This window comes from Haliotis rufescens, unplaced genomic scaffold, assembly GCF_023055435.1.
Source record: "Haliotis rufescens isolate VD_foot unplaced genomic scaffold, xgHalRufe1.0.p SCAF_10, whole genome shotgun sequence".
NCBI classification, from domain to species: Eukaryota; Metazoa; Mollusca; class Gastropoda; order Lepetellida; family Haliotidae; genus Haliotis; species Haliotis rufescens.
The window spans coordinates 43,099,497-43,127,136 of NW_025963780.1; the positions used below are offsets into that span (position 1 = coordinate 43,099,497).

The 27,640-nt window shown below is 42.2% G+C and overlaps 1 protein-coding gene and 1 long non-coding RNA gene across 2 annotated transcripts; one reads left to right on the plus strand and one right to left on the minus strand.

The window, feature by feature from the left end:
• Positions 1-2,292: 2,292 nt before the first annotated feature.
• On the minus strand, positions 2,293-3,219 carry LOC125377815. Its single transcript, XR_007219836.1, has 3 exons — positions 3,151-3,219; positions 2,941-3,009; positions 2,293-2,492 (listed from the first exon to the last, which is right to left on the minus strand). It is a non-coding gene; the product is annotated as an uncharacterized LOC125377815 (long non-coding RNA).
• A 6,163-nt stretch (positions 3,220-9,382) lies between these two features.
• On the plus strand, positions 9,383-26,801 carry LOC124114696 (asparagine synthetase [glutamine-hydrolyzing]-like). The gene is made up of 10 exons (XM_046475394.2): positions 9,383-9,552; positions 13,485-13,741; positions 15,477-15,711; positions 16,178-16,360; positions 18,720-18,812; positions 19,602-19,729; positions 20,264-20,390; positions 21,925-22,132; positions 23,239-23,476; positions 25,235-26,801. Exons 2-10 carry the CDS (start codon positions 13,493-13,495, stop codon positions 25,430-25,432), a joined length of 1,659 nt encoding a protein of 552 aa, XP_046331350.1. The 5' UTR covers positions 9,383-9,552; positions 13,485-13,492; the 3' UTR covers positions 25,433-26,801.
• Positions 26,802-27,640: the final 839 nt, after the last annotated feature.

Here is a 27,640-nt window from a genome sequence, read left to right on the forward strand (position 1 = left end):
CGCAGGAAATTCCGAAAATGTCTGTCTTTCTCCTGTTGGCTTTTTGATGTCCAGCAGGCATTAGACAATTTAAAGCCTGCCATCCACGGTGTCAGTTGGTAGTTGCCTTGGCCGTAGAGGGCACGGCGCATGTCAGCATACTGGATTTTTACAATTGTGTGAAGTTTGTCAGTTAAATCCGGGATTTTCAATGATTTCCAATTGGTACTTAAATTGATGATGTTGTTCATGCTCTCACAGGCATTATTAGTCCATATGTAACGGAACTGCTTTTGGTCTTTCTTTTGAAGGCAGGAAAATGTCAGTTTTTATAGTTTTAATGACTTTAGAAAGGTAGGAATAGGAATCGGGAACAGTTGTTGAAACAATGTCTTCTAGTTCCATTTGATTTAGTTCGAACTGATAGGAGTCGTGGCTATTCACCAGTCCGGAGGGTCCAAAAATCTTCTGATGAATGAGTCGTATCTGCTGATCTGAAGCGCCAGCCTGATGTCGGAGGTGTCTTTTTATATTTTGCTCTATGTGCCGTTCACATAAAATGTGTGTGGAAGCGGGGAAACAGTTTCAAGCCCCTTTCTTCATCAGATCCAATTACCAGTTGTTTCCCTTGTGTCTGAGTCCCCCCAAGATTAGAATCTAGAAGTGCCTGGATATGTGAACAAAATCTGTGATATGTTAGGTCTGACCCATCCCAGTGAAGATAAAGGGGGCCTAGCATTATTGGATGGGTCTCTGTACCTTTTCTGTGTAAGTTCGGATGTTGAAACACTAATAAACTCACAAAAAATGCTCCTAAATTGAACGTCCTGTCAACTCCAACTTCACGGTTTTTCTGAGGCACTTGTAAAGAACTGTTTTAATTCCTTCATTTGATCCTGTGTGTATAAAATTACTGACGGCGGTTTTCCTTTACACTGAATAATCTCTTGAATGAACTCGGTGTGAATCGAGTTAATGATGCTGATAAGGTCATCTGCAGTGTTCTGCCGCTTGGTGCCCTTGTCTTTTCTCACTGACTGTTTTAAATTTTGTACTTGTTTCAGATCTCTGGCAGCTAATTGTTCTCCCTGCTGCAGGTGCTTATTGTACACATCTCGTGCAGGCTGTGTCTTCATCTCTTCTCTTATCTGCTCGATGACAGTGTCGGGCGTCCTCACAAACTCGGCGGTAGACTTTTTTTGAATTTCCGTGAATGGCACAGGACTGTAAAATTGAAATAAAACGATTTGAGTGAACCTGTAGTATTAACTCTCAGCCGATGAGTATACAGCTTGGATTCTATAATTCCCAGGGAGTTCAGAATGACGACAATGAACGCATACAGATCGTTTGATCGGGGGGAAACAGAAGCGCCTTTGAGCAGTTATTGACTGGAAGACTGCTATTTAGAATATTTATATTTCATTCTTGATATTATGACAGAGATTTGCAACCTTTACACACAAGAAATAGGCCTACCTCGGGAAACTTGCCAGTGTATTCGACAATAGCTACTTGTGGATGAACAGGAGTGTGGCCGGTGGGGAACTGCTCAATCCAAGTCACCCGCTTATGATAGTCCGCACATCGTTTCATCGTGTTATAATAGCGTTTAACAATTAGGGCTTCGCTATTTGGCGGCTGAATTGCCATCGGTACTCTCATACTTTTTTTCATTACACAATACAGTCCTTCCTTTTGCTCTAAGTATGTAAATTTGCCATTGACAAAATGATAAAAATGTTTCTTTGTCGACCCCTTTCCCCACACACCACAATCATCTACAAATTTACTTCGACGGGACATCCATCTGCGGGATATATTCTGAGAGTTGTCATAGATATATGTTTCGTTTTCTTTTATTCCTACAGGAATCTCTGACTGAATGTCTTTCGCATTGATTGTCTGAAACAACTCCGGTCCATGAACCTTCCACTGTTGAATAGGGAACCACGGACACTTGGTGATGAATCCTGTAGGGACAGCAGCAACATAAGACATTAATACAATATATATCCCCATGACATGGGGTTTTGGACGCTGAAGAAACATTCATAAATTTCTCGCTTATCACATGAACAACTGTAAAACATCTCATTCACTTACAGGCTAAAAGACAACTTTATCTTAAAAACAAGCCATCAGCTGACTCTGAGTATTTACAATTTCTGTGTGACGCCATGCCCCACGTTATAGTGCAAGTATTCGTGACAGAAAACGTATGATGTCCGAAAACCTATGCTATGAAAGCTCCGATCGAAAACAGGACAATCCGCGCCAATTGTCCGGTTATCGATCATATTTTTCGGAGTGTTTTTTTTTAAATTTTTAATAATTTTTTCCGCGGAAGATGATTTTTTCCGAGAACTACTGTTTTAAAAAACACGATTTTCCGCGTTTCCGCGGAGATTTCACATCCCTGTCAGCTCATCATTACTTGGAGTGAGAGATGAATCCTCCATGGTGGACACAGGAGGTGCTATTATCTCGACTGATGTATCGTTGGCTGTATGCTGAAACAATCACATCATATACATGAGAGAGATATCCCTGACATAAGCCACACGTACGTATGACCAGACAATCCAGTGATTGATATCATGAGCATCGATCAATGCAATTGGGATCGATGACATACTTAAACCAAGTCAGCGAAATTGGCCACCCGATCCCGTTAGTCGCATCTTACGACAAGCATAGTCGCCTTTTACGGCAAGCATGGGTTGCTGAAGGCCTATTCTAACCCGGATCTTCACGGGTGCGAATTAAATTTAAATAGAAAAGTTATATTATAAATAAAGTCGTCACAAGTGTTAATATGAACGTGAAATATGAACCTCGTCTAAGACATTATCGTAGACTCGTATTGAAAAGCAAAAAGAGACGAATTCTCTCTATATATAGAGAGAGAACTCGTCACTTTTTTATAAAATATCGAAACTGGATGAAAGAGATGCTTACGTCGAGTGACGTCAGATCAAGGTCCATCGTTTCATCTGCAGGAGCGGCAGCACGGGAACAGTTCACGTCCTGTAAAGTGAATAATCTTGTCATTCGATGGTTTGTCTATACACGGCTATGAGGCAACTTAATTCATATTAAGACAATAGCTGGCGTACTCTTCATTATCTAATCAACATTTTGACATAATAATTTGTAAGATCATGGTACCTTTATTTGGCTGATATCCATGTCAATCGGGGTTTCGCTGAATACCGGAGAAGACGTTTCTGGTTTCATCTGCTAACAAACAGTATATTGATAAAACTTACAAGACGTATCCGATATGTAGGAATTAGTATATAGCATAAATATATGGTTTCACTGGACATACAGCTAATACAGGTCTATGAGTGACATACGTTTTTCTCAGGTGTTGAGGCGGTTTGTGTCTTGTCGTCATGACGACGCTTCTTCTTTTGGAAATGTTCTTTACGCTTCATCTGCAAAGAGATAATGACCATTCAATATTTTGGTCGAAAAATAACTAACCATATCTCACCTCTGATCTCAAATGTTACAGTTTAAATTAACATCAGAATCAGCACTTACAGTCTTAGGAGGCCTCACTGATGGTGTAGGCGAGATGGTGATGACAGTATCCCTGGTCTCTGTCGCATCGAGTTTTCTTTCACCACTGCTACCGTCGCCTTGATCTAAGAGGCAGTTACTGATCTGGGACATAATTGAAATATAAAACTATCAGGAAAAGATAAGGAATATAACAGAATGACATATAATATGATCTCATTGGAATGTTACAGTTATGCACATGTCATCTCTTCAAGGGCAATGTGTAAAGTATTCATCGCCTGTTGAAGTTTTTTAAAAATGACTATCTATTTATTTATTGGTCTTGTTGGAATAATAGCTCTTAAGTGTTAATGTTATATTGTTACCTGTTATAACCGACGTTATACAACATTTATTGCATTTAAGAACGCATCTATAAATAATTTTGTTGAATTGCTCACTAAGTAGGACAAAGTGGTTAGGTAACCAAATCCTGTCGAGTTCCGATGCAGGGGGTGTTGTGGTACAACTCCAAAGTATTTTAATGGGCTTGGCGAGGATGTCCTGCGAGATTCAGCAAAACACGCCCTTACGACAACCACGGTTGCACACCCGGCAAGGGTTGCTGATTGTCCGGGTGGATTTCTCTTCCACAACGAAACAATCCCATTGTCGAGGTTTTCGGTTTCTACGAAATCCCTCAGATTGTAATGCTACAGTAAGTTCGTTCATTCGGAGATTTAACGTGCGCTTTCCGCGTGTAATAAATTACACTTTAGCGTATCTCGCACACGGGGAAGCACTTATACTATTGGGGGGAAAAAGCGTAATGAATAAATAAAGAAGTGCGACCCAAAAAAATGTAAATTAGGTAAACCTAACATGATAATCTAGGGGGGTGGGTTTGGGCTGGGAGGGAGGGGGTGATAAGAGAATAATAATAATATGGAAAAGTTGGGCTTGGGTGGGGGTGGGGAGGGGGGGGTGGGTAAGGGGGTCAGGCCCGGGAAGGCATGGCATCGGCTGGCGAGCAAGGGTGGTGGTGGAAGCTGGAGCTTACTGTTTCTCCCCAGCCAGGAGCCTCCTGGCTAGGTCAAGCTCCCCTGGAGAGAGAGCTTGGAACAGAGCGGTGGTGAGGCGGGCGGCGGCGTTGGTGATGAAGAGGGGGCTGACTTGAAGATCGCAGTCGACCAGGAAATCCGAGATATCCTGGTAGCTGTGGATTTCATGTTCAAATCTCTCTTCTCCCCAGTACTGCACCAGCACCATGGGTGGGCGTGGGCGGTTGCTGGGGTATACCTTGCCGCTCTCATGCTGGTAGCAGGGGTTAGGGTGGACCTTGTGCTGCTCCAGGATGAGGCTGGCCTTCTGGGCAAGGTCGACACGGACGTCTTCCTCAACAACTGGTTCCGGAACCGGGTCGGTTTGGACTTGGCTGGTGTTGAGGGAGGGGCCTCCCCTCTGGATTCGAGGGGAGCGAGTTCCAATGCTGCTGTTGGGGGCGGAGGGGTGGTGGGTAGGCTCTCCTGGATCTCCATGGCGGCGACTGGTGGAGCCTTCTTCACTTTGGGCGGCCTGGACTTCTGTACCGGGCGTGGTGCAGCAGGGATAGGGGCCGGGGTGGTTTTCTCCTTAGGCTTGGTCTTGGTCGGAGCTTTGACCAGAGGCCTTTTCCTTTGACCTAAGTCAAAGGAGATGGAGAGGGTGGAGGAGTTGGACTTGTAGGAAGTCCTGAGGGAGTAGTCCCCAACCCTGAAAGCCAGCAAGGGCTCCAGGATGGCAACTAGCTCCCTCGGTAGCGACAGAGTTGAGCGTGGGTAGCGAGCTTGGAAGGACACGTCTGCACGGGGCGAGTGTCCAAGCCGACAGTAAGTTTAGAATAGAACTAATTATGTTGTACGTGTTTCTGACTGAGTTGAGATGTGAGAATCGACCCTCTTAATGTTATAATAACAGTTCCTAGAGAAACGTAGAGATGACATGAGATGTGAGAATTGACCCGCTTAATGTTATTACAACAATTCCTAGAGAAACATGGAGATGACCCAAGTTACAAATACTTCGTCAGTTCGAAAAAATTCTGTGAGGAGCTAAACCACCACACCGACGCTAGGAAGGTGTGGCGCAAAATTCACGCCATCCGAGGCATCAAACGGCACAAAAAAGCCCCAATATAAACAACTCAACTAACCCCACCCAAAAGGCCAACAACCTAGCCAAACACTTCTCTAAAGTTAGTAGCAACAGTAACTTCAGTAAGAAATGCCAAGATAAACTAAATAAAGAAACCAAATTCTCCAAAGAAAACAGACAAGACAACCTAGAAATAAATCAACCTTACACAGTAGAAGAACTAAATCACGTACTAAACAATAGAAAAAAATGGAACAGCCCCTGGCCTAGACCTCACCTCTTACCAAATAATCAAACACTTACCTACCAAACTACTCCAAACTTTACTTAAACTATACAACCTAGTCTACCTAAACGGACAGGACCCATCCTCATGGAAGGAAGCTCTAGTAATCCCAATACCTAAACCAAATAAACCAGCAGATCAGGCAAACTCCTATAGGCCCATCTCCCTAACCTCAAATCTCTGCAAAATAATGGAACTTATGACTAAAAATAGGCTACAGCACTACCTAGACCAAAACAACATCATAAACCCCGACCAAAGCGGCTTCAGTCCTGGCCGATCAACTCTCGATAACCTTGCCCGACTAGAACAGGATATAAAAACAGGACAGCTAAACAAGCAATACACCATAGGCATATTCCTCGACTTCTCTAAAGCTTTCGATATGGTATGGCACCACGGGCTAATACAAAAACTAAAAAAAATAGGACTGAAAGGCCAAATAATAAACTTCATCCAAGATTTCCTAAACAATCGCAAAATTACCGTGGGTATAGACCATACGCTATCGGACCAGTGTCCCCTAGAAAATGGCACTCCCAAGGGCAGCATCCTCAGCCCAACCCTCTTCAATATAATGATAAATGATCTATTCGAGGGCTTATCCCCTAAACTAAACACTTCAAAATTCGCGGATGACGGTGCCCTATGGATCCGCACTAAAAGCATTAAAATGGCAGAAAACTTAATCCAAAAATCTCTAAATAAAATACAACAATGGGCAGACAAATGGGGCTTCTCCCTTAACTCAGATAAAACAACAGGAGTAGCATTCAAACATAAAAACAAGAAACCTGCCTACCCAATCCTCCAGCTAAACAACCAAACAATCAAATTCCAAAAACAAACCAAATTCTTAGGACTTATTTTCGATCAACACCTCACCTGGGAGGCTCACGTCCAAAACCTAAAAACTAGATGCAGCAAAGACCTTAACACATTAAGATGTCTCACCGGCTCTAACTGGGGAGCCTCCAAAGATACCCTCCTCTCACTATATACAACACTAATTAGATCAAAACTAGACTACGGCTGCGCCATATACAATACCCTAAACAACTCTCTATCTAAAAAAACTTGACTCAATACAATACCAAGCCCTTAAACTAATTACACGCACCCAACATGGCACCTCCTACACCTCTCTTCAGGCCCTTACAGGAGAAATGCCACTAAATCTACGCAGGGAACATCTAAGCCTTAATTTCTGGGCCGCGTCCCAAACAAACCCTCTCATCCAAAACCTATTTAACCAAAACATTAGCCCAAGAAACCAAGCTCTAGCTCGCAAACACCCCTTACTCACCCCAATATCCCAAAGAATAACTAACTACCTCAATGAACACCAAACTCAAAATCTTAAACAAAACTGCAAAAAAATCAAATATCTTCACCCCTAAACTCAAAATACCCAAAATAGACACAACGCTAGCTAACCAAATAAATAAACAAACCGACCCAAACATAGCTAAAACCACCACACTTGCATACATTCACGAAAATTGGCCAAATTGGTGTCACATATACACTGACGGATCTTCAGACCCGATCTCCAACCACACAGGCTTCGGAGTCCATACCACACAACCAGTTATATCCACACAATCTTACCGACTCCCTAACAACCAATCTATATTCACGGCCGAACTTATAAGCATGGCCTCAGCCCTGCATAACCAACAATCTAAAAACAACAAAAAAATCCTAATTCTCACCGACTCCCTTAGTGGACTACAAGCCCTCCAAAACAAAAATACCAAAAACGACCTAAATTAATAACCAAATACTTAAAAGCTCCAACGACCTAACAAAAGCAGGCAAACAAATAACCTTCTTGTGGATCCCCGCCCACGTAGGAATTTACGGCAACGAAAGCGCCGATAAAGCAGCTAAATTATCTCTCAAAATACCAGAAATAAGCCTAAACCTACCCATCTCAAAATCAGAAATTAAAAGTGTAAACAAACAAAAAATAACCAAAAAATGGCATAATCAATATCAAAACTCAAATAGCCAAATCAAAAAAGTGCTCAGAAAACCACTAGCCAAACCTAAAATCCTACACCCCTCTAAAAAAATTGACAGATTAATTACAAAACTCCAAACAGGACACACGAACCTAAATAACCACCTAAAACAACTTAAATGACACACCACAGGCAACTGCCCCCACTGCAAACAACCCGAAACCACAGAACACGCACTCATCCACTGCACCCACTACCAAACACACAGAACCACACTACAAACCAACCTCAATCTAAATAAGGTTCCTACTCTAGATGAAATACTAAACCCTCAAAATAAACTAGAAAACTTCAAGGCCCTAGGCGTATTCCTAATCAAAACAGACCTAATTAAGCGCATCTAAAATCTAATTAATCTACCAATCCAAAATCCAATAAACATACAAACACCCACCTCACCCGGCTCCATTAGTTCCCTCCTCCACCCACCTCGGCATTTATTCCAAATTTAAAAATTTCAAAAAATCAATATAAGCAGCCCCTAAAAACCCCCTCTTGGGTTGCACACACCACTTTCACCCTTCTCGGAATACACTAAATGGTCCGGTCAGGCCCGTGTGCGAAATACGCTGCAGTCGGAAAGCGCACGTTAAATCTTCTATATCAGTCAGAATAACTTCAAATCGTATTTGCTTTGCAGATTCACCATTTAAAAAGAATAGGGGTGTATGTAATGTTTTTCCAGCTGTATGTTATTTAGTATAATTAATACAAGAACACAATTATAGAGAATACACTCTATTATTTAGTATCATTCTCCCGGTCGCTCCCATCAGATGCTCTCCGACGTTGCCCGGACACTATAGTACCGGACGTTTTACACTCAGTGAACATCTGGGGCCACGCATGAACCATTGAAAACGTCTGTCTTTCGGTATTAGTTATGGAATAGTATACAGAATATGACACCATAAAAGAACATTATATTTTTGTTCCATAAGCAAATTTAGATTGTATCCTTCAAAGCCCACGTTACGAATACCTCGTCAGTTCGAATAACATCAAATCGTATTTGCTTTGCAGATTCACCATTTAAAAAGAATAGGGGTGTCTGTAATGTTTTTTCCAGCTGTATGTTATTTAGTATAATTAATACAAGAACACAATTATAGAGAATACACTTTATTTTTTAGTATCATTCTCCCGGACGCTCCCTGGCATTGCCCGGACGCTCCCGGACGCCCACGGGCGTTATTTAGTATGACCGTGAAAATCGTCAGGCCTTGTCGTTATTCTGCCTCGAGTCTGCCATTGTATTGGTAATAACAAATGAAACCCGCCCACAAATCTATTCGTCCAGCTGTGGCGATCGCCGATTCACAATACATCACAATACACCTATATTACCCATTGAAACATAAAACCGGTTTACCCAGTGGACACATTTTTGGGCTTTCACTGCGCCGAATGACGACCTTTGACCCGACATATTGCGTCAGCTTGATTGCATCACCCAGTGTGTGTGTGCATATATATGTAGGATACGGGAAATAATCCAGTTTTCACGTGTCACAGCTTGTGAGAGAACCCGTCCTAGTGTCCACGCGCTCTATAGATTTTAGAAGCGGACTATTTTGTCTCATTCAGATCATTAGCCCTACTCGAAGATATAAGGTAAGAAAACACGTTTCCATACATTTCTGTTCTGTCACACTGTAACAAAAACATTTCAAACGTTGTTAAATCATTCAGCATAGAAATAGCTGAACACGCATTTTAATGGCGTTGTAACGGTATTAAAGAACTGTACGAAGCTCGAACTATGAGCAAAATAGATCTGTAATTTCCTCGTGTGGACGCGAGTCCTTATCCTTGCCGGCTCCAGACACCGGCACACGCATGGTCTTGATCAGACCGAATGTGTACTATACTATACTATACTTTATACTATACGTGTAAATCTGTACCGGTGTTTGGGGTGTCATGACAACCTTAAATTGGGCCGCTCACATACCGGCTGCAATGTGCATGCACCGGTAGCGTGGTAGATCGTTCAGCTGTTCAGAACTATGGCTGCCGCCATGTTGTATGAGGAACAGACGAAGAAACCTCGATATAACGCACCTCCAAACAGCGCGGTCGCGTACACTCATCGCTTTGAAAATAGCCTGTGTCAAGCGTTTTCACGTTGGTGTCTTTAAATTACTGATACACTTCTAGAAAATATATCTTTCCTGCAGTTTATCAAAAAATCGAATAAACATTATTAATATTGAGTCTTTTTTAAGTCCTGAATTGTTTAATATTGCATGAGATATTCACATATTTATTTCAACAGAACACAAACAAATAAGGCAAACAAACCTACGTGTATACAGAAATGATAATGCTGAGTTATTACTTACAAATAACCCATAGAGTGAGTGAGTGAGTGAGTGAGTTGGGTTTAACGCCGCTTTTAACAGTATCGATCTCCAATTATATCACGGCGTGTCAGCTTAATGTGGGAGGAAAGTCCGAAGTGATGCAGGTCTCAGACCTTTACCACTTCGGTGAAACCCACGAGCATGGGAATGATGCTGACAAACTTAGAAACATAATCGGGGCGAACCGGGATTCGAACCCACAATCATAGGTTTCTGGCATGCCCAAGGGACGCAACTCTGCTCAACGAATCGCGGCGCCTTAGACGACTGGGCCACCCGTGCCCCCTCATTGTGAAGAGACACCGGCCCAAGCGAATGGCATCAATATATCTCCAATGTCAAAAGACCGCCTCCGTGGTCTAGGGGTAGAGCGTCCGCCCGGAGAGCGAAAGGTCGTGGGTTCGATCCCCGACCGCGTCATACCAAAAGACGTTAAAATATGGTACTTGTTGTTACCCTGTCTGGCGCTCGGCATTAAGGGGCTAAAACAAGGACTGGTCGGCTCGGAGTCAGTATACTGTGTCTGAGTGGGGTACTCATGTTAAACTGTGGCATGGTATCTCAGTGTGTTAGCACTATAAATCGGCATCAGTCCGGACTAGTACAAGCAGGCACACACACACATACACGTACATGCACGTCGCTATATAAGTGTAATAATCTTGGACGCGACGTTAAACCCCATTTCACCTCACCTCCAATGTCAAAATTGTTCTACAGCTGATGTTGGAGTCCTGCTCACGTTTCACCGTTCATGCATGTATATTAACAGGTCGCAAGTACATTTGTGATTATTTGAATACCAATGGCTAAATTAATGCACGCAGCTGTTTGCGAGACGACATTTGTTTTTTTATTGTTGAAACAAGTCACACATAGAGTTGTGGTAATGTTTATTAATGCGTGGCACACAAAACTTGGGGTGGGGGTGACAAAGCCTGAAGTGATGTACGTCACAGACGTTTACCACTTTGGTGAATCTCGCGAGCAGGCGTTTGTTGCTGACGAACATTGAAACATAATCGGGGCGAACAGGAATTCGAACCCGCAATCATAGGTTTCTGGCGTGCCCAAGGGACGCAACTCTGCACAGCGAAATGCGGCGCCTTAGACGAGAGTGCCACCCGTGTCCCCATCCGGCTTGGAAGGCTTGCTTATGATATCGAAAGACTCGATTAATTAAAGGGAGTATTAATTGCTGAATGCTGCGTTGAACAGACAAATAAACAAATCAAGTGAAGAGAAGTATAAATATTCATATTCCTGTGGACTCGAATTTGATCATATCCCAGCAACAGATAACTTTAGATGAGGAGTAAGAATGAAGAGGGGAACTATCAAATCAAACCAACCAGTCTAACGGGGCAGAATAGGGCAAAGATCCAGGTTTGAGTCTCAACATGTTTCAGAGTTCGACACAATACAAATGACAACTGTTGGAGAGGTCACTATATATAAGTTCGAGTTTTGGAGTGGGATTTTCAGTCTTGGTCCACCAAAGGCGTTGGGTCCGAGAGTTCTTGTTTGCGCACATTGACCTCACCTAGAGGACCCGAGGGTTCTTGTTTAAGCACATTGACCCCACCTAGAGGACCCGAGGGATTTTGTTTAAGCATATTGACCATCACCTAATCGATGTGTTTTGTTGTTCCAAAATTAATTTTTATAAGTGCTCAGTTTCACCTGTTTTCTTATTATAATTACAATTCAGTCTAGATCTTTTCAGATTTATCTGCTGAGCGTGCAGATTCCACATTGTTTTCTATCAGGCGAAGGCAATATGGATCACGTGGCAGGTCAACTGTGATCATGTGACGAGTCAATCACGTGATTTGATCGACACCTTGTAATTTGTTTCTTCATCACGTGAAATAGTTAATCCAATGAAATTCAAAGATTCTTAATAGAGATATAACAATTATATTTTTACATTGTCGCGAATAGCTGCACGATTGAAGATGCAGCGTTAAGCAAAATTTCCTTACTCACCAACTGTCTACACGATTGTGGAGCAGGCTGAGCATGCCGCAATTCAGACATAAGCCTTTTCGAGTATCAATTTGCAATAATCCAATAATGTTTAAGGTGTCACGTTTCCTGTAGCGCTCGTCACCGACAGGAACAAGCGTGAATGCAAGGATTAACCTTGAATGTTTTACCTATGAGGGTAAATCCCCCTGGTATAAAAACAATGAGATTTATTGCCGTGTGATGAGATTTTGCAAATTTTCAGAGACATTTTGTCTTCCCACAGTGGAAACTGTATTTGATATTCGGTATTTATGACTCGACATATGTTGCAATTAATGTTACTAAATGATACATCCTCCGATATGTTCGAACATTAATTATTGCAATGTGAATATTTAAATATATTTGCATTGGTATCAACAAAAAATATGCATTAGTATTTATATTTCTGTTCATTGTCTACTGTAGGAGAAAATACATTAATATTTATGTATTTCAGTTCATTGTCTACCTCCCTACTATTCTTACCGTGCACCTCATATAGCCATATTCGTTTTACATCCTTTTAGAGTTATCCCCCTTACACTGCCAAGCTCCCCACATCGACATCCCGTTCGCCACCAGTCAAAACTCTCCACTGTGATACCTGACCACAACCATGCTTTGAGTTGATCGTAAAGGGGCGCTTGATCGTAAAGGGGATCCAAGGGCTAAGGGTAGAGTTCGGGGTAATCTAATAGCCACGAAATGGGTCCCTTTCGTCTTTCCTTTTATCTAATAGTTCTTAAAATGTTTGAAACTTTGGGGGCCGAACATTTAATATTATGGGAATGTGCTGGGAATTATGTTTTCAAAACGCTATTTGGGGTAAAACCACAGGAACTCGTTATTGGTCAGTAAATAAAATACCCCGTATATGTAAGTACATATAGGGTATATATATTTTTATTTACTGACCAATAGTTCCTGTTGGTAAAATCTGAGCCAAGTTATTTTATTCAATATTACGATTTATTAGCAGATCATTTTGTTCACAATGCTTTCTTTCAGCGTTTTCTGCATTAAACAATCTTTTTTTTTAACGATACCTTTTTCTCAGGACATCAGTCATGATCAGAGAACATATTAAAGGCAAAATTATTTCTAAAGTATTATGTGGAACTATTACAACTGTGTTTTGTTAAATCAACATTCCCATTTTCTATCCAGCCAGCACCATGTGTGGGATTTGGGCCGTGTTTGGTAGTGACGAAGATGTCTCCGTGCAGTGTAATGCCGTCCACAAGATCACTCATAGAGGACCAGACGCCTTTAGGATAGAAAACATCAACCATTTTCAGAACTGTTGTCTCGGCTTCCACCGATTGGCTATCGTTGATGACGTCAGAGGGATGCAGCCAATGAGACTGTACACCCATCCTCACATATGGCTGATATACAACGGGGAGATCTACAACTATAAATCAGTAGGTCATCCTGTCATTTTACCTTAAATGAAATCTTTTTCTCATCCATCAGAAAAAAACTCTTGCGAAGTACGTCAATCGGAAGGTGTGTAAACGTCATAAAAAAACAAACCGCACGAAAACCATCACATTTATGGTTGTAATTAAGAATCAAACGTCATGGGGTCGGTGAACCAAGATCGGGCTAGCCTGGATACCTTGATATATTGCGCTAGCCCTACACAGCTTGGTAGCATACCCAGGGAACCAGGCTGAGTTTGGGCTTCATGCTTAATGTAGCTACACCTGCACCCCTAGTGGAGACTGCAGTCGCTACTGTTTACCAGAACTTGTTTACGTTGCACAAAGGATCGTTAATTATACTAAAGGTGATCGTAACTCCCCCACTTGAGATACGTTGAGATCGCTTTGTGAAACGGTCCCCACATATACTGCCAGTCTGAAATCCAGCCTGGTCATCTACCATGCTCACCACTACCAGAACAGTATAAGACCCGTGAAGATCCGGGGTAGAATGGGTCTTCAGCAACCCATGCTTATAACACCATCCTGTGTAACACCATCCTGTATAACACCACCCTGTATTATGACACCACCCTGTATAACACCACCCTGTATAACACCACCCTGTATAACTCCATCCTGTATTATAACACCATCCTGTATAACACCACCCTGTATAACACCACCCTGTATAACACCATCCTGTATTATAACACCACCCTGTATAACACCACCCTGTATAACACCACCCTGTATAACACCACCCTGTGTAACACCACCCTGTATAACACCACCCTGTATAACACCACCCTGTGTAACACCACCCTGTATCACACCACCCTGTATAACACAATCCTGTATAACACCACCCTGTATCACACCACCCTGTATCACACCACCCTGTATCACACCACCCTGTGTAACACCACCCTGTATCACACCACCCTGTGTAACACCACCCTGTATCACACCACCCTGTATAACACCACCCTGTATAACACAATCCTGTATCACACCACCCTGTATCACACCACCCTGTATCACACCACCCTGTGTAACACCACCCTGTATCACACCACCCTGTATAACACCACCCTGTATAACACAATCCTGTATAACACAATCCTGTATAACACCACCCTGTATCACACCACCCTGTATCACACCACCCTGTATCACACCACCCTGTGTAACACCACCCTGTATCACACCACCCTGTATCACACCACCCTGTATAACACAATCCTGTATAACACAATCCTGTATAACACCACCCTGTATCACACCACCCTGTATCACACCACCCTGTATAACACCACCCTGTATAACACAATCCTGTATCACACCACCCTGTATCACACCACCCTGTATCACACCACCCTGTATAACACCACCCTGTATAACACCACCCTGTGTAACACCATCCTGTATCACACCACCCTGTATCACACCACCCTGTATAACACAATCCTGTATAACACCACCCTGTGTAACACCATCCTGTATCACACCACCCTGTATAACACCACCCTGTATAACACCACCATTTATTAACCACATGGTGAAGATACGGGTGGTAAGATACTAAATCCGTATGTCACACGTGTGTCGTACAAGGTTGACCTTGTTTTATTCATTTTGATTGGATAACTGTGACCTCTGTCACACCAGGACTACTTTTTTCATTCATAAAAAACAAGTAAACTGACAATTTTGATCTATACATTTCCAGGTTGCAAAACAACATGACTTCCATCTGAGTACAGACTGCGATGGAGAGCCAATGATTCATCTGTATGACAAATATGGTATTGATTTCCCCTCCCACTTGGATGGTGTGTTTGCCTTCTGTCTTCTCGACACGGCTAACAGGAAGGTCTTAATTGGTCGGGACACGTTTGGAGTCCGCCCCAGCTTCAAGCTTATCACAGACAATGGCTTCCTAGCTGTGTGCTCTGAGGCTAAAGGTCAGTATAGTCGTCAGATATGTCAGGCACGTGCAGCAAGATTCGTTTAGTTCAGAATGTATTTTCTTACACCGAAAGGAAATGTTTGAATGGGCACTATCTTAAAGTCGGCGACAATGAGATTTCTTTGGGAAACAAAGTTCAACATGCCTTTTGCTTGGTAAGTAGTCTGTCTTACAGACCCTGATACAAATATATATCAAATACAGCCCATGCAAGTCTATAATGTTTGGCAAGTCTAGATCACTGCAGTATCTGAAAATGAGAGTCACTGGGCTCCTTTTTATTATATTTTTATTAAGATAACTGAACAACTGTTTTTTTATGTAAGATGTGTTCATTTCAGAGACTAGATGTTAGTCTACTTGGTAAGATGCATAAAATGGCCGATGCCCATGAGGCAGTTCTGTTCACTTCAGTCGATCAATGTCAGGCAGGCTGTTAAACAATCCTTCTTTCCTTCCAGGTCTTTTTGGTTTGAGTCACAGCCTAACTGATGAGGCTGCTAACATCGTCCCCGTCGCCCCCGGTACAGTGGAACAGTTCGACCTCGACAACAACGGACGAGCCACGTCCCGGAAGATGAAACAGTTCCACTCTATTGGCGACATGCCCCTGTACAAAACTCCTGTAGATACCGACTCACTAGGTAAGGTGACATAGGTGGATTCAGAGGGGGGACAAGGGTGCCTGGACCCCACCCCCTTTGGAAAATCAAATGTAGTATGTTGTATGCACTAAAATTATCTGAGAGGATATATTAATATTTTGGACCCCTCCCTTTTAAATAAACATATGGGACATAAACATAATTTGTCCCCCAAAATTGTTGCAAACAATAATTAAGCATCAGATTGTTGGAAAAAAAAGCAGTTGTCAGCCATAAAGATAACATTGTTGTAAGGTGTTTTCTGACAAAAATATTCAGACTCTTAGTTTTAAGTATAAAAAAATATCTGGTTTAGCAGCTGTCGCTGAAAAAGTATCTACAGTCCGTTTGACTCCAAATGATAACGATGAATTGCAAAATAACTCGAAATCCAGAAAAGTGTATGAAACCTCAATACGGTACTTGACCATGAATACCCTGTACCCAACAAAATCTGAATTTTGTTTATTTTAAGACCCATGACGGATGAAGTTCTTTAAAAAACTATCATGTAATTTTGTATAGAAATGTGTACATGACACGTAGGGGGACAAACCGTGGAAGGCACAGCGCAAGCACGGTCTGCACGTGCTACACAGTGACTGTGTTCATTCAATGACAAGATGCGCTACTCAGCAGATTTTAAACAGTTGATGTTGAATGTGTATGATTTCTTTAGAAGTGAAGCAGAAAGAGCAAAGCCTTTTTATGCAATTAATAAATTCTTGAAACGAGCTTCAAAAGCTCTTGGTATGTCCCCTCAGAAACTTAAAAATGTTGTTAGTCGACGAGATACAAATAGTCAGGCCAAAGATAGGGAACATTTCAAAACCACGCAAGGTTGATAAATTAGACAGTTTTCAGAGGGATCAAGTCAGACGTGCAATTGTTAAACTGCACTCAGAAAAGAAGTACCTGTGCCTAAGAATTTTGAAGAAACACCTTGAAACTGACCATGATTTACGTGATAGAAAGTACAAACTATGGCAGCTCCTGCATACATTTGGTTACAAAAACAAAAAGATAACTGGAGAAAATAGGGCTGTGTTGTGTCGTCTCCGAAATCATTACCTTCGTACCATCAAGCAGAAACGTGAAGAAGGATATGAGCCCGTCTTCTTAGATGAGACATGGGTAAATGTGTCACACACAGCCAGCAGTCAGTGGGTACCCAGTGGTGACTGTAAGGAGTCTGGTAGAAAGTTACCAATGGGAAAGGGTGAAAGACTCATAGTTCTCCATGCTTTTCTGCTAGTCAGGGTTTTCTCCCAGACTGTGACCTCGTCTTTAGAGCCAAGGCCAAAGACAACAGGGACTACCACACAGAAATGAACGGCAATGTATTTCTGGAGTGGGTGAAAGATAAATTAGTCCCTGCTTTGCCTACCAAGTCTCTCATTGTCATGGACAGTGCACTGTATCATAGTGTGCAGGATCCAGAAAGCAAGACTCCAACCTCTAATAACCATAAAGGAGACATGGTTACTTGGCTGCAACGGAGGAACATTACCTTTCCTTCTTGAGCAACGAAACCACAGCTCTATGAAATCATCAAAACTGTGAAACCTGACCCCGTGTATAAAGTTGACAGTTACATCAAGGGTCAGGGACACGCTGTCTTACGACTGCCACCTTATCACTGCGACCTGAATCCAATCGAGTTGGTATGGGGCATCGTCAAGGGTGACATTGGACGATCGAACACAACGTACAAATTACGAGACGTTGAACAACTCGTAAAGGAATCCCTTGGTCGGGTAACAGTAGAAACATGGAGGTGTTGTGTGGCCACAGTCGTTGACGAGATAGAGCCATGTTATTGGTCACAAGATGGACTACGGCCAGCAACAGTCCAACCTATAATAGTGGCAGTCGGTTCAGGCACCAGCAGTTCCGACGATGAGATCTATGGCATGAGCGAGTCAGATTGCGACTGAAATTATCATGAGATGGCCCCTCTAACGCTCTGTCATTTCCCCTACAATGGAACGTGCAGTGCATGCGTGCTTGCGCTGTGCCTTTCATGGTTTGTCCCCCTACATGTCATGTACACATTTCTATACAAAATTACAGGATAGTTTCTTAAAGAACTTCATCCGTCATGGGTCTTAAAATAAACAAAATTCAGATTTTGTTGGGTACAGGGTATTCATGGTCAAGTACCGTATTGATGTTTCATACACTTTCTGGATTTCGAGTTATTTTGCAATTCATCGTTCTCATTTGGAGTCAAACGGACTGTAATGTCCAGAAACAAATCCTAGCAGAGGTCTGAAGAGCAAAACAATTGAATGAATTAGACAGGATCGGACAAACAGGTTGACAAACCAGTGTTCAATTGTACTTTTTTCAATCACAGGAGATGATGTTAAGAAGAACATCAGGGTGTTATTTGAGACGGCCGTCCAGAAGCGTCTCATGGCAGACAGAAGAATAGGTTGCCTGTTGTCAGGTAAGTGAACTGATCAACGATGTCTCGCTCAGGTTGTCTGGAAAGTGAACTGATCCATGATGTCTAGCTGAGGTTGTTTGGAAAGTGAACTGATCCTCGATGACTCGCTGAGGTTGTCTGATAAGTGAACTGATCCTCGAAGTCTTGCTGAGGTTGTCTGATAAGTGAACTGATCCATGATGTCTAGCTGAGGTTGTTTGGAAACTGAACTGATCCTCGATGTCTCGCCTAGGTTGTCTGATAAGTGAACTGATCCATGATGACTCGCTGAGGTTGTCTGGAAAGTGAACTGATCCACGATGTCTCGCTGAGGTTATCCTCCTACGCTATGAGCAGACAGCCTGGTATCCAACATACTGTCCAAGATGACCTTTAACCCAGCTGACTCACTCACTTCATTGTGTGAGCGCGTGAAGATCCGGGGTAGAATAGGTCTTCAGCAACCCAAGCTTGCCGTGAAGATCCGGGGAAGAATAGGTCTTCAGCAACCCAAGCTTGCCGTAAGAGGTGACTATGCTTGTCGTAAGAGGCGACTAACAGGATTGGGTGGTCAGATTGGCTGACTTGGTTGATGCATGTCATCGTATCCCAATTTGCCTAGATCAATGCTCATGATGTCAATCACTGGATTGTCTGGTCCAGATTTGATTATTTTCAGACCGCCATCACATAGCTGGAATATTGCTGAGTGCGGCGTTAAACCACAACCAAACCAAACCACTTCATTGTGTACAAATCAGTATCAAATGGCTGTTGTCAATGTAAACATAAAACGGTGTCTTCTCCTAGGGGGTCTCGACTCGAGTCTGGTGGCCGCATTATTGGTGAAGAATGCCAAAGAACAGAAACTGCCCTACCCCATACAGACCTTCTCTATTGGCATGGAGGGGAGTACAGATATCATGGCGGCCAGGAAGGTGAGTCTTGGAGCATTACATTACCCGTACAGACCTTCTCTATTGGCATGGGGGGGGGGGGGGAGTACAGATATCATGGCGGCCAGGAAGGTGAGTCTTGGAGCATTACATTACCCATACAGACCTTCTCTATTGGCATGGCGGGGAGTACAGATCTCATAGCAGCCAGGAAGGTTAGTCTTGGAGCATTACATTATCCCATACAGACATTCTCTATTGGCATGGAGGGGAGTACAGATATCATGGCAGCCAGGAAGGTGAGTCTTAAAGCATTACATTACCCATACAGACCTTCTCTATTGGTATGGAGTGAGTGAGTGAGTGAGTTGGGTTTAACGCCGCTTTTAACAGTATATTGGCATGGAGGAAGGTGCACATAATTATCATGGCAGTCATGAATCTTCGTCATGGAGCATTAGGCACATGTCTTATCTACTGGCGTATACGGTTCACCTTCTTGTTTTCGAATTGTTTCTAAATAGCAAACATGTTATCACATTGGCTTAAACTTTATATTTGTCTTTTTATTTGCAGGTTGCAAAACATTTGGACACAGAGCATCACGAGATTATATTCACACCTGAGGAGGCTATTGATGTTTTAGAGGACCTAATTCGCCATCTCGAAACATACGACATTACGACCATCAGGGCCTCAATTGGTATGTGTGACCACTGACTGTAGTAAAGTAAATTAAAATATTTACACTTGGAGACATGGGCAAGTAGTTTTTTAAACTTGTCTTATTTTATATGTGACATACTTCTCAGAATGAGATCACATTGACCTTCGCTCATGACTGGCGCCTCATTTTTGATAACTTTTGATAACACCTACTTCGGTAGTCATTTAGAAACATACTGCTCACATTGACACTTGACCTCATTGTTATTGTGATTGTCAAAGTGCAGTTTCAACCCTTGCCGAACTAGGCTAGGATTTCCTGGCTCGATAGTAGCGCCACCAGTGGCTATTACGAGTTCTGTCCCTCCTGTTGACCAATCAGATCGTCTTGACTGGGCCCCACCATTTTGTTTCAAGAAAATGCAAGTCATTTGAGAGGTGGAATCTGATTGGTCAGTAGGAGGGACCAGTGGCTATTACGAGTTCTGGTGCCTCTACGATCAAAGCCATGAAAATTCCAACCTTCTTCAGCAAGGGTGGAAACTGGACTTTTATAGTCAGTTAATGCTCTTGCCTCGAGAAGATGAATAATGATAACATATAGCAAAATTCTCAAAAATGGCAAATTTCTACTTGTCCTTTTGATACCTTAACTATTGGGCAGGTTGGCAAGGACTACTGGACTAGTGCCAATTTCTGACGCTGAATAATTTGTTCCAGAAAATATTTGAAAGAATCATTCTTCCTCAGATTTTACGGGGCGGTGGGGTAGCCTAGTGGTTTAAGCGTTCACTCGTCACGCCGAAGGCCCAGGTTGGATTGCCCACATGGGTGCAATGAATGAAGCCCATTTCTGGTATCCCCTCCGTGATATTGCTTGAATATTGCAAAAAGCAGTGTAAAACCATACTCACTCACTCACTCACTCGTAATGTAGCTCAGTCACATGCTCCAATCGTCACTCACTCCTTTGGTTTTACAACAAAAATGGTGGTCTGGATATGAGGGATGTACTGAAAAAATGTGACTTGGAGAAGACTTGTTTGTTCGGCTCTTCCTTTCAGGGAGTAAAATTGCATTTTTTGAACATGTTGAAATAATATTTTGTACCTTAACAATCCTAACAGATCACCACCCCAGAGTATTGAAATGTCTGTAATTTGTGATTGGACCCGTGAAGATTCCGGGGTAGAATAGGTCTTCAGCAACCCATGCTTGCCGTAAAACTAAGGCGACTATGCTTGTCGTAAAAGGCGACGAACGGGATCGGGTGGTCAGACTCGCTGACTTGGTTGATGCATGTCATCGATCCCAATTGCGTGGATTGATGCTCATGATATCAATCACTGGATTGTCTGGTCCAGACTCGATTATTTACAGACCGCCGTCATATAGCTGGAATATTGCTGAGTGCGGCGTTAAACAACAAACCAACCAACCAACTTTGTGATTGTGTCAAGTTACAACATGGCTGTTGAATAATGTGTCACACAAGGGGACAATAATAATTTTTTATTGATGATGACATCCCATAATTCCTGAAATGATGTAATCTGTCTTGCTTCTTCCAGGTATGTTCCTAGTCAGCAAGTACATCAACGAGAAGACGGACACCGTGGTCATCCTGTCCGGGGAGGGCTCCGACGAGCTGGCCCAAGGGTACATCTACTTCCACAAAGCTCCATCAGCTGAGGCTGGGGACGAGGAGAGTCGGAGACTGCTGAAGGACCTCTACATGTACGACGTGTTGAGAGGGGACAGGACGACAGCCGCCTGGGGGTGAGTGCAGATTTTGATGGAATTAGCGGCTAACGGGATCAGGTCGTCAGGTTCGCAGAGTTTGTTGATACATCATTGTATCCCAGTTGCTGTACATGATGTCAGTCAGTAGATTGTCTGGCCCATGCTTGATTATTTACCGACAACTGTCATATAGCTGGAATATTTTTGGGTGCAGCGTTGAACAACTAAAAGACTGTACGAACACCCGTTCATCCATGTTGTTCAAAAAGAGAAATGTGTTGCAGAACGTGGACTCATTATGTAAATTCCACTAACAGGATTGGGTGGTCAGACTCGTTGATGCATGTCATCGTATGTCAATCACTGGATTGTCTGGTCCAGACTTGATTTTTCACAGGAGGCCGTCATATAGCTGGAATATTGCTGAGTGTAGCGTTAAACAACAAACAAACAAACAAAGAAACAAACTTGTGGCTTCCATGGCTCATCATACTGTCACCCCCTATTGGTCATATAGGTGACCTCTCTATCGTTGAGAGTAACAGCCGTCATCAGTTACTCAAATATAGACCAGTATGTAACTATGTATGCAAGGAGTCTCCTACCAACTGGGATCACATCTTGATCGTAATGTTAGAAAATGAGACAAAAGAGAAGATGGTGTGTTGATATTGAGAAGATTATTGTAAATGGGAATTGGTGTTGAGATTGTACATGATCTATATATTACATGCGCAATTGGCCAGAAATTATCTAATTGGGGGGCTGGGAGTTTTCAGAGACAGAATATGCTTTTTGCCATTGCTTCAAGATGTGTTTCAAACACCTTTTCCAGAATCTTCAGACAACAAATTTTGTTGTAAAAGTATTTTTCGGATTTGTTTTCCCTAAAAATGAGATGGTGGGATAAAGTGAGTGAGTGAGGATGGTTTTATGCAGCATTTTGCAATAGCGATATCACGGCAGGGGACACCAGAAATGGGCTTCACACATTGTACCCATGTCTGGAATCAAAACGGGGTCTTCAGCCCAAAGAGCAAAAGCTTTAACCACTAGGCTACCCGACCGCCCAGGTGTGATATAGAAACTACCTTAAGATGTGTGTGTACCATTTGTAATAACCTTTGTGCCTTGTCCTGCAGACTGGAGATCCGGGTCCCCTTCCTTGACCATCAGTTCACCAGCTACTACCTGTCCCTCCCCAACGAGGACCGCGTCCCTCAGAAGGGGATTGAGAAGTACCTCCTCCGGTCAGCCTTTGATGGGATGAACCTCCTGCCCAAGGACATCTTGTGGAGGCCCAAGGAAGCCTTCAGTGATGGAGTGTCATCTGTCAAGAGATCCCTTTTTGAGGTCATCCAAGATTTCTGTGATGAACAGGTGAGTTTGTAGAGTGAGAAGGGATTAATTTCGGCTCATCTTCCCAAGCAAGGGGGTTAACTGACAAGAAAAGTCCAGTTTTCACCATTGCCAAACTAGGCTTGAATTTCTGAGTTATATTATGGCTGGACTAACGAGTCTACGCATAGTCCAATCAAAATTGTGTAACGGAATCGACCTCTGGTTGTAAACAACATGGCAAATGCCATGTTGATTTCGGTCGATTGCAGGATTTGAAAGCATGTGTACCCTAAACTGGATGTCGACAGATATTTTCCAGATCTTTTCATGCTTTATCGTCTTGCTCAAGTGATTTATTGCACTTTGAGATGTAAGACTTGTTTTGCTGCAATATAAATCTTCATTATCAGTCAGATCATCTTGCCTGAGCGCGGCCATTTTAGTTAAAGCAAATGCAAGTGATATGAGAGGTGGAATGTGAATGGTCAGTAGGAGGGACAAAGAAAGGGCTATAACTCACAATAGCCACTGGTGGTTCCACAACTGAGCCACAAAATTCCAGCCCAGTTGATCAGTGGGGAAGATGGTTGGGCTTACCGTATTCGACATAATAAGCGCCCAGGGGCGCTCTCAAAATTAGAAATAGGGGGCTCTTATTAGAATATTATTTTGGTGAAAAAAACATAGATGAAAGATAAATTTCGTGGTTTATGCTGACAGCCTGAAGTGTTTATATGCGACAGAAATATTTTTCCAGAATTTAATTGCCCATAATTAAGGGTGTATATAACACACGAGTGCGTATTATACGCGAACAAATAAGTCCTTTGTACATTGATCAATCGGAAGGGATGCAAATTGGGCTTGTTCACTAGCCAATATATCAGCAAATATCGCTGTGGGCGCTTATTAGAGCGACGCGCTTATTATGTCGTATACGGTAATTCAAATTTCAGTTGTATCCCAGCATTTCAGTTTAATATTGGAGGAATGCCTAAAGTGACCTTCACAACTAAAGTGAAACTCTGGAGCTGAGGTATTGTACTGACATACCTACAATCGGGGCAACTCTTGGATTCCAACTTCATCTATTTAGAATTTGTACTCCACGGCTGTCAATATTTCAATGATCAGGACTGTTGACAGATATAGTGCTAGATTGAAAGTTATAACCCATATGGGCTGTGTATGCAGTGTAATATCTTTTGATATTTGCACAGTGTGCAATTAGTGATTCACGCAGCTGATTGGTCAGTTAAACAAACATCAATTTTAATTGGAAGACGTGACTATTTTCTCTCGTTGAGTTCATTCACAAATCCAGGGCATTCAGTCACATGTTTTACATGCTACAATCTCTCATATTCTAGATTTATAAGACACCTGTCACCTATTTCCTTCACCCCACATGATCTCCTACTGATACTTGTGTGGGCGAAATGGCAATGCTAATGGGAGAGCACCGACCGAGAGTCTCTATGTATATAGAGGGATGTGATTTTATTCTATACGAATATATTATGTTATACAAGCTATCATCGAGTTCCTGTGGCATAAACCACGAAATTTACAGTCTTTCAACTGTGTTTTTTTTCACCAAAATTAAATTCTAATAAGAGCCCCCTATTTCTGATTTTGAGCTCGCCCTGGGCACTTATTACGTCGAATATGGTATGCGCTTTTTCTTACTAGTACGTATATGGTCCTCTTTTAAATACATATTATTTGGAACTTTAGCACAATATCTTGACATAATTAAATGGGCTTCCATCGCTACATGTATTCCCCCTATTTCAGATCAATGATGACCAGCTGGAACAGTCTGCATCACTCTACACCTTTAACACCCCCAGGACGAAGGAAGCCCTGTATTACAGGAGGGTGTTTGAGAAGCACTACCCCACCAAGTCAGACTGGATTCCCTATATGTGGATGCCGCGTTGGATGAACGCAACAGACCCCTCCGCCAGGACGCTCAAACATTATAAACAGTAGAAGTAATCTTTATGGAAAAATATAAAACGAGTAAACATTTTGTGAACAGTGCTACGGGTACGGTTACTTATCTCAGCTTTTATACATTGGTAGCTTTTCAGCAAGTTTTTGTAGATGCGCTGGTATTGAAGTTCATAATCTGTTTTTATTTATTGACATAAAGTGGAACCCCATTAATTTGGAAATCCCCTTTTGGGGCAATAATTAACAGCATCTGTTAAAACTACAATTATTTTACATTGGCATTACTTGGTACCCTGTCTGCAATTCCGGGAATTGTGAATGTCCAAAAGATTTCAATGTTGGTGTTCCCAATACTGATGTATTGTGAAATACATTGCATTGTCAGAAATGACCTGACCCTGATATGCACTAATTAAGGGTAGGTGGAAAAAAAAGGAGTGATGTCGAATATGTCCTCAGCATGGAATGGTCTACGCCTGCCTTTCCATATGGCTCAATTAGGGCTGGGACGGGTAGCCTAGGTACTCGGTCGGGTGGGTACGCTTGTTACAAACTACAGATATGTCTCAATATATTTCACTGCCTCATCGGACTTCTGAGTTTTTTCATATAAAACCATATTTTCTCTGAATAATTCTGGGGAAAGGATATGTACAAGAAAATTATGGAGTTACCTTTTGCTTTTTGATTGAGTTCATTGAAGAAATATGTTGAATTGCATCTTCAATTACCCATCTCCATCTCCATTCTATTACATACTACTCAGCATTTGCTAAGGACCAAGATAGTCACCTATGTTCAGAGCTGTGGTCCTCCGCAAACTTAATAGGCTTAAACAAAATAAAAGAATTGGTTCTCAGACAATGTTTTTTGAAAATAAAGTGCAGGCGGTATGTCTAGTACTAGTATGTCACCAATAAACAGTTCTTTAATCAATAATCAGTTGTGAACAATCAACCTGGGAAAGGGCCTCCCTTTATAAATGTATTCCTTGATAAGTAAAATACTGGAATACAGTGTTTTTTTTAAATGGAAATAAAATGAAATGTGCGGCAAACTTTATGATGCGAGAACCAAGACTATAATTGTTTTTTAGCCTAATCATATCAGAGTGGATATCAAAGAGGATGTTAGATATGTTATTGTCATTGAATTACTGGCACAGGTGAAAGAGTGAGTATGGCTTTAGCATATCAAGCAGGGCACAGGGGAGACACCAAAAAGGGCTTCACATACTGACCCGTGTGAGACATAGGCAAAAGAACGCTCATGGCACATCACTCCCAACTCGCTTGGTAACTTTGAAGTTCTTTCATTTTTCATGACTTTTTGGAACATGAATCTGACTGTTGTTCTTGGGATTTATAGATTGAGAAATAAATATGAAAGATCTGAGTGTTTCAAACTACAATCTTGTTTTGTTTGAGGTGAGGTGAAATGAGGTTTAACGTTACGTCCAAGATTATTGCACTTATATAGCGACGTATGTGTATGTGGCTACTTGTACTAGTCCGGACTCATGCCGATTTATAGTGCTAGCTCACTGAGATACCATGCCGCAGTTTAACATTAAAACCCCACTCAGACAAAGTATACTCACTCCCAGCTGACAAGCCCCTTAATCCGAGCGCCAGACAGGGTAACAACATGTACCATCTTTTAACGTCTTTTGGTATGACGTGACCGGGGATCGAACCCTGTGTTTTGTATGATGCTGCACTCAGCAATATCCCAGCTAAACTGAGAAGCAAAAGAAACTATACCTCCAACTTGATTTTGATCAAATGTTCGATTTTCAACTGAAAATATCTTAAGTTAGCGATGTTTTATCCAGAAAATGAACAGTACTGGCCCTTAATCAGCACTCAAAGAATATTTCTACATGACAATAGACAAACTTAGTATGCTTTAGTTTGCCCCTCAGTTTGAATGACAGCAGCTTTTCAATAATAGAGGGTGGACCAGGCAATCCAGTGACTGACATCAGTAGCATCAATCCACACAATTGGGATACGATGACATGCATCAACAAGTCAGTGAGCCATACCACCCAATCCCGTTGATAGGTGCTGGGGAACTACTCGGGATCTCCATGGGGTATACTAGGATCAAGTTTACATGATTATTTTTCAACAATCCAAACCACTGGGAACACCAACAAAAGTGTATGAGGGACTTAGTTCAACACTGTATTCCAGTTATATCACGGCGTGTCAGCTGAATGTGGGAGGAAGCCCAGAAGAT

What these genes read in the sequence shown, in the direction of transcription:
- LOC124114696 (XM_046475394.2), top strand. Translation starts at nt 13,493, where the DNA reads ATGTGTGGGATTTGGGCCGTGTTTGGTAGTGACGAAGATGTCTCCGTG. An exon ending in GACCATCAGGGCCTCAATTG is followed by an intron (nt 20,391 to 21,924) that starts GTATGTGTGACC and finishes TGCTTCTTCCAG; the next exon opens with GTATGTTCCTAGTCAGCAAG. An exon ending in AGGACGACAGCCGCCTGGGG is followed by an intron (nt 22,133 to 23,238) that starts GTGAGTGCAGAT and finishes CTTGTCCTGCAG; the next exon opens with ACTGGAGATCCGGGTCCCCT.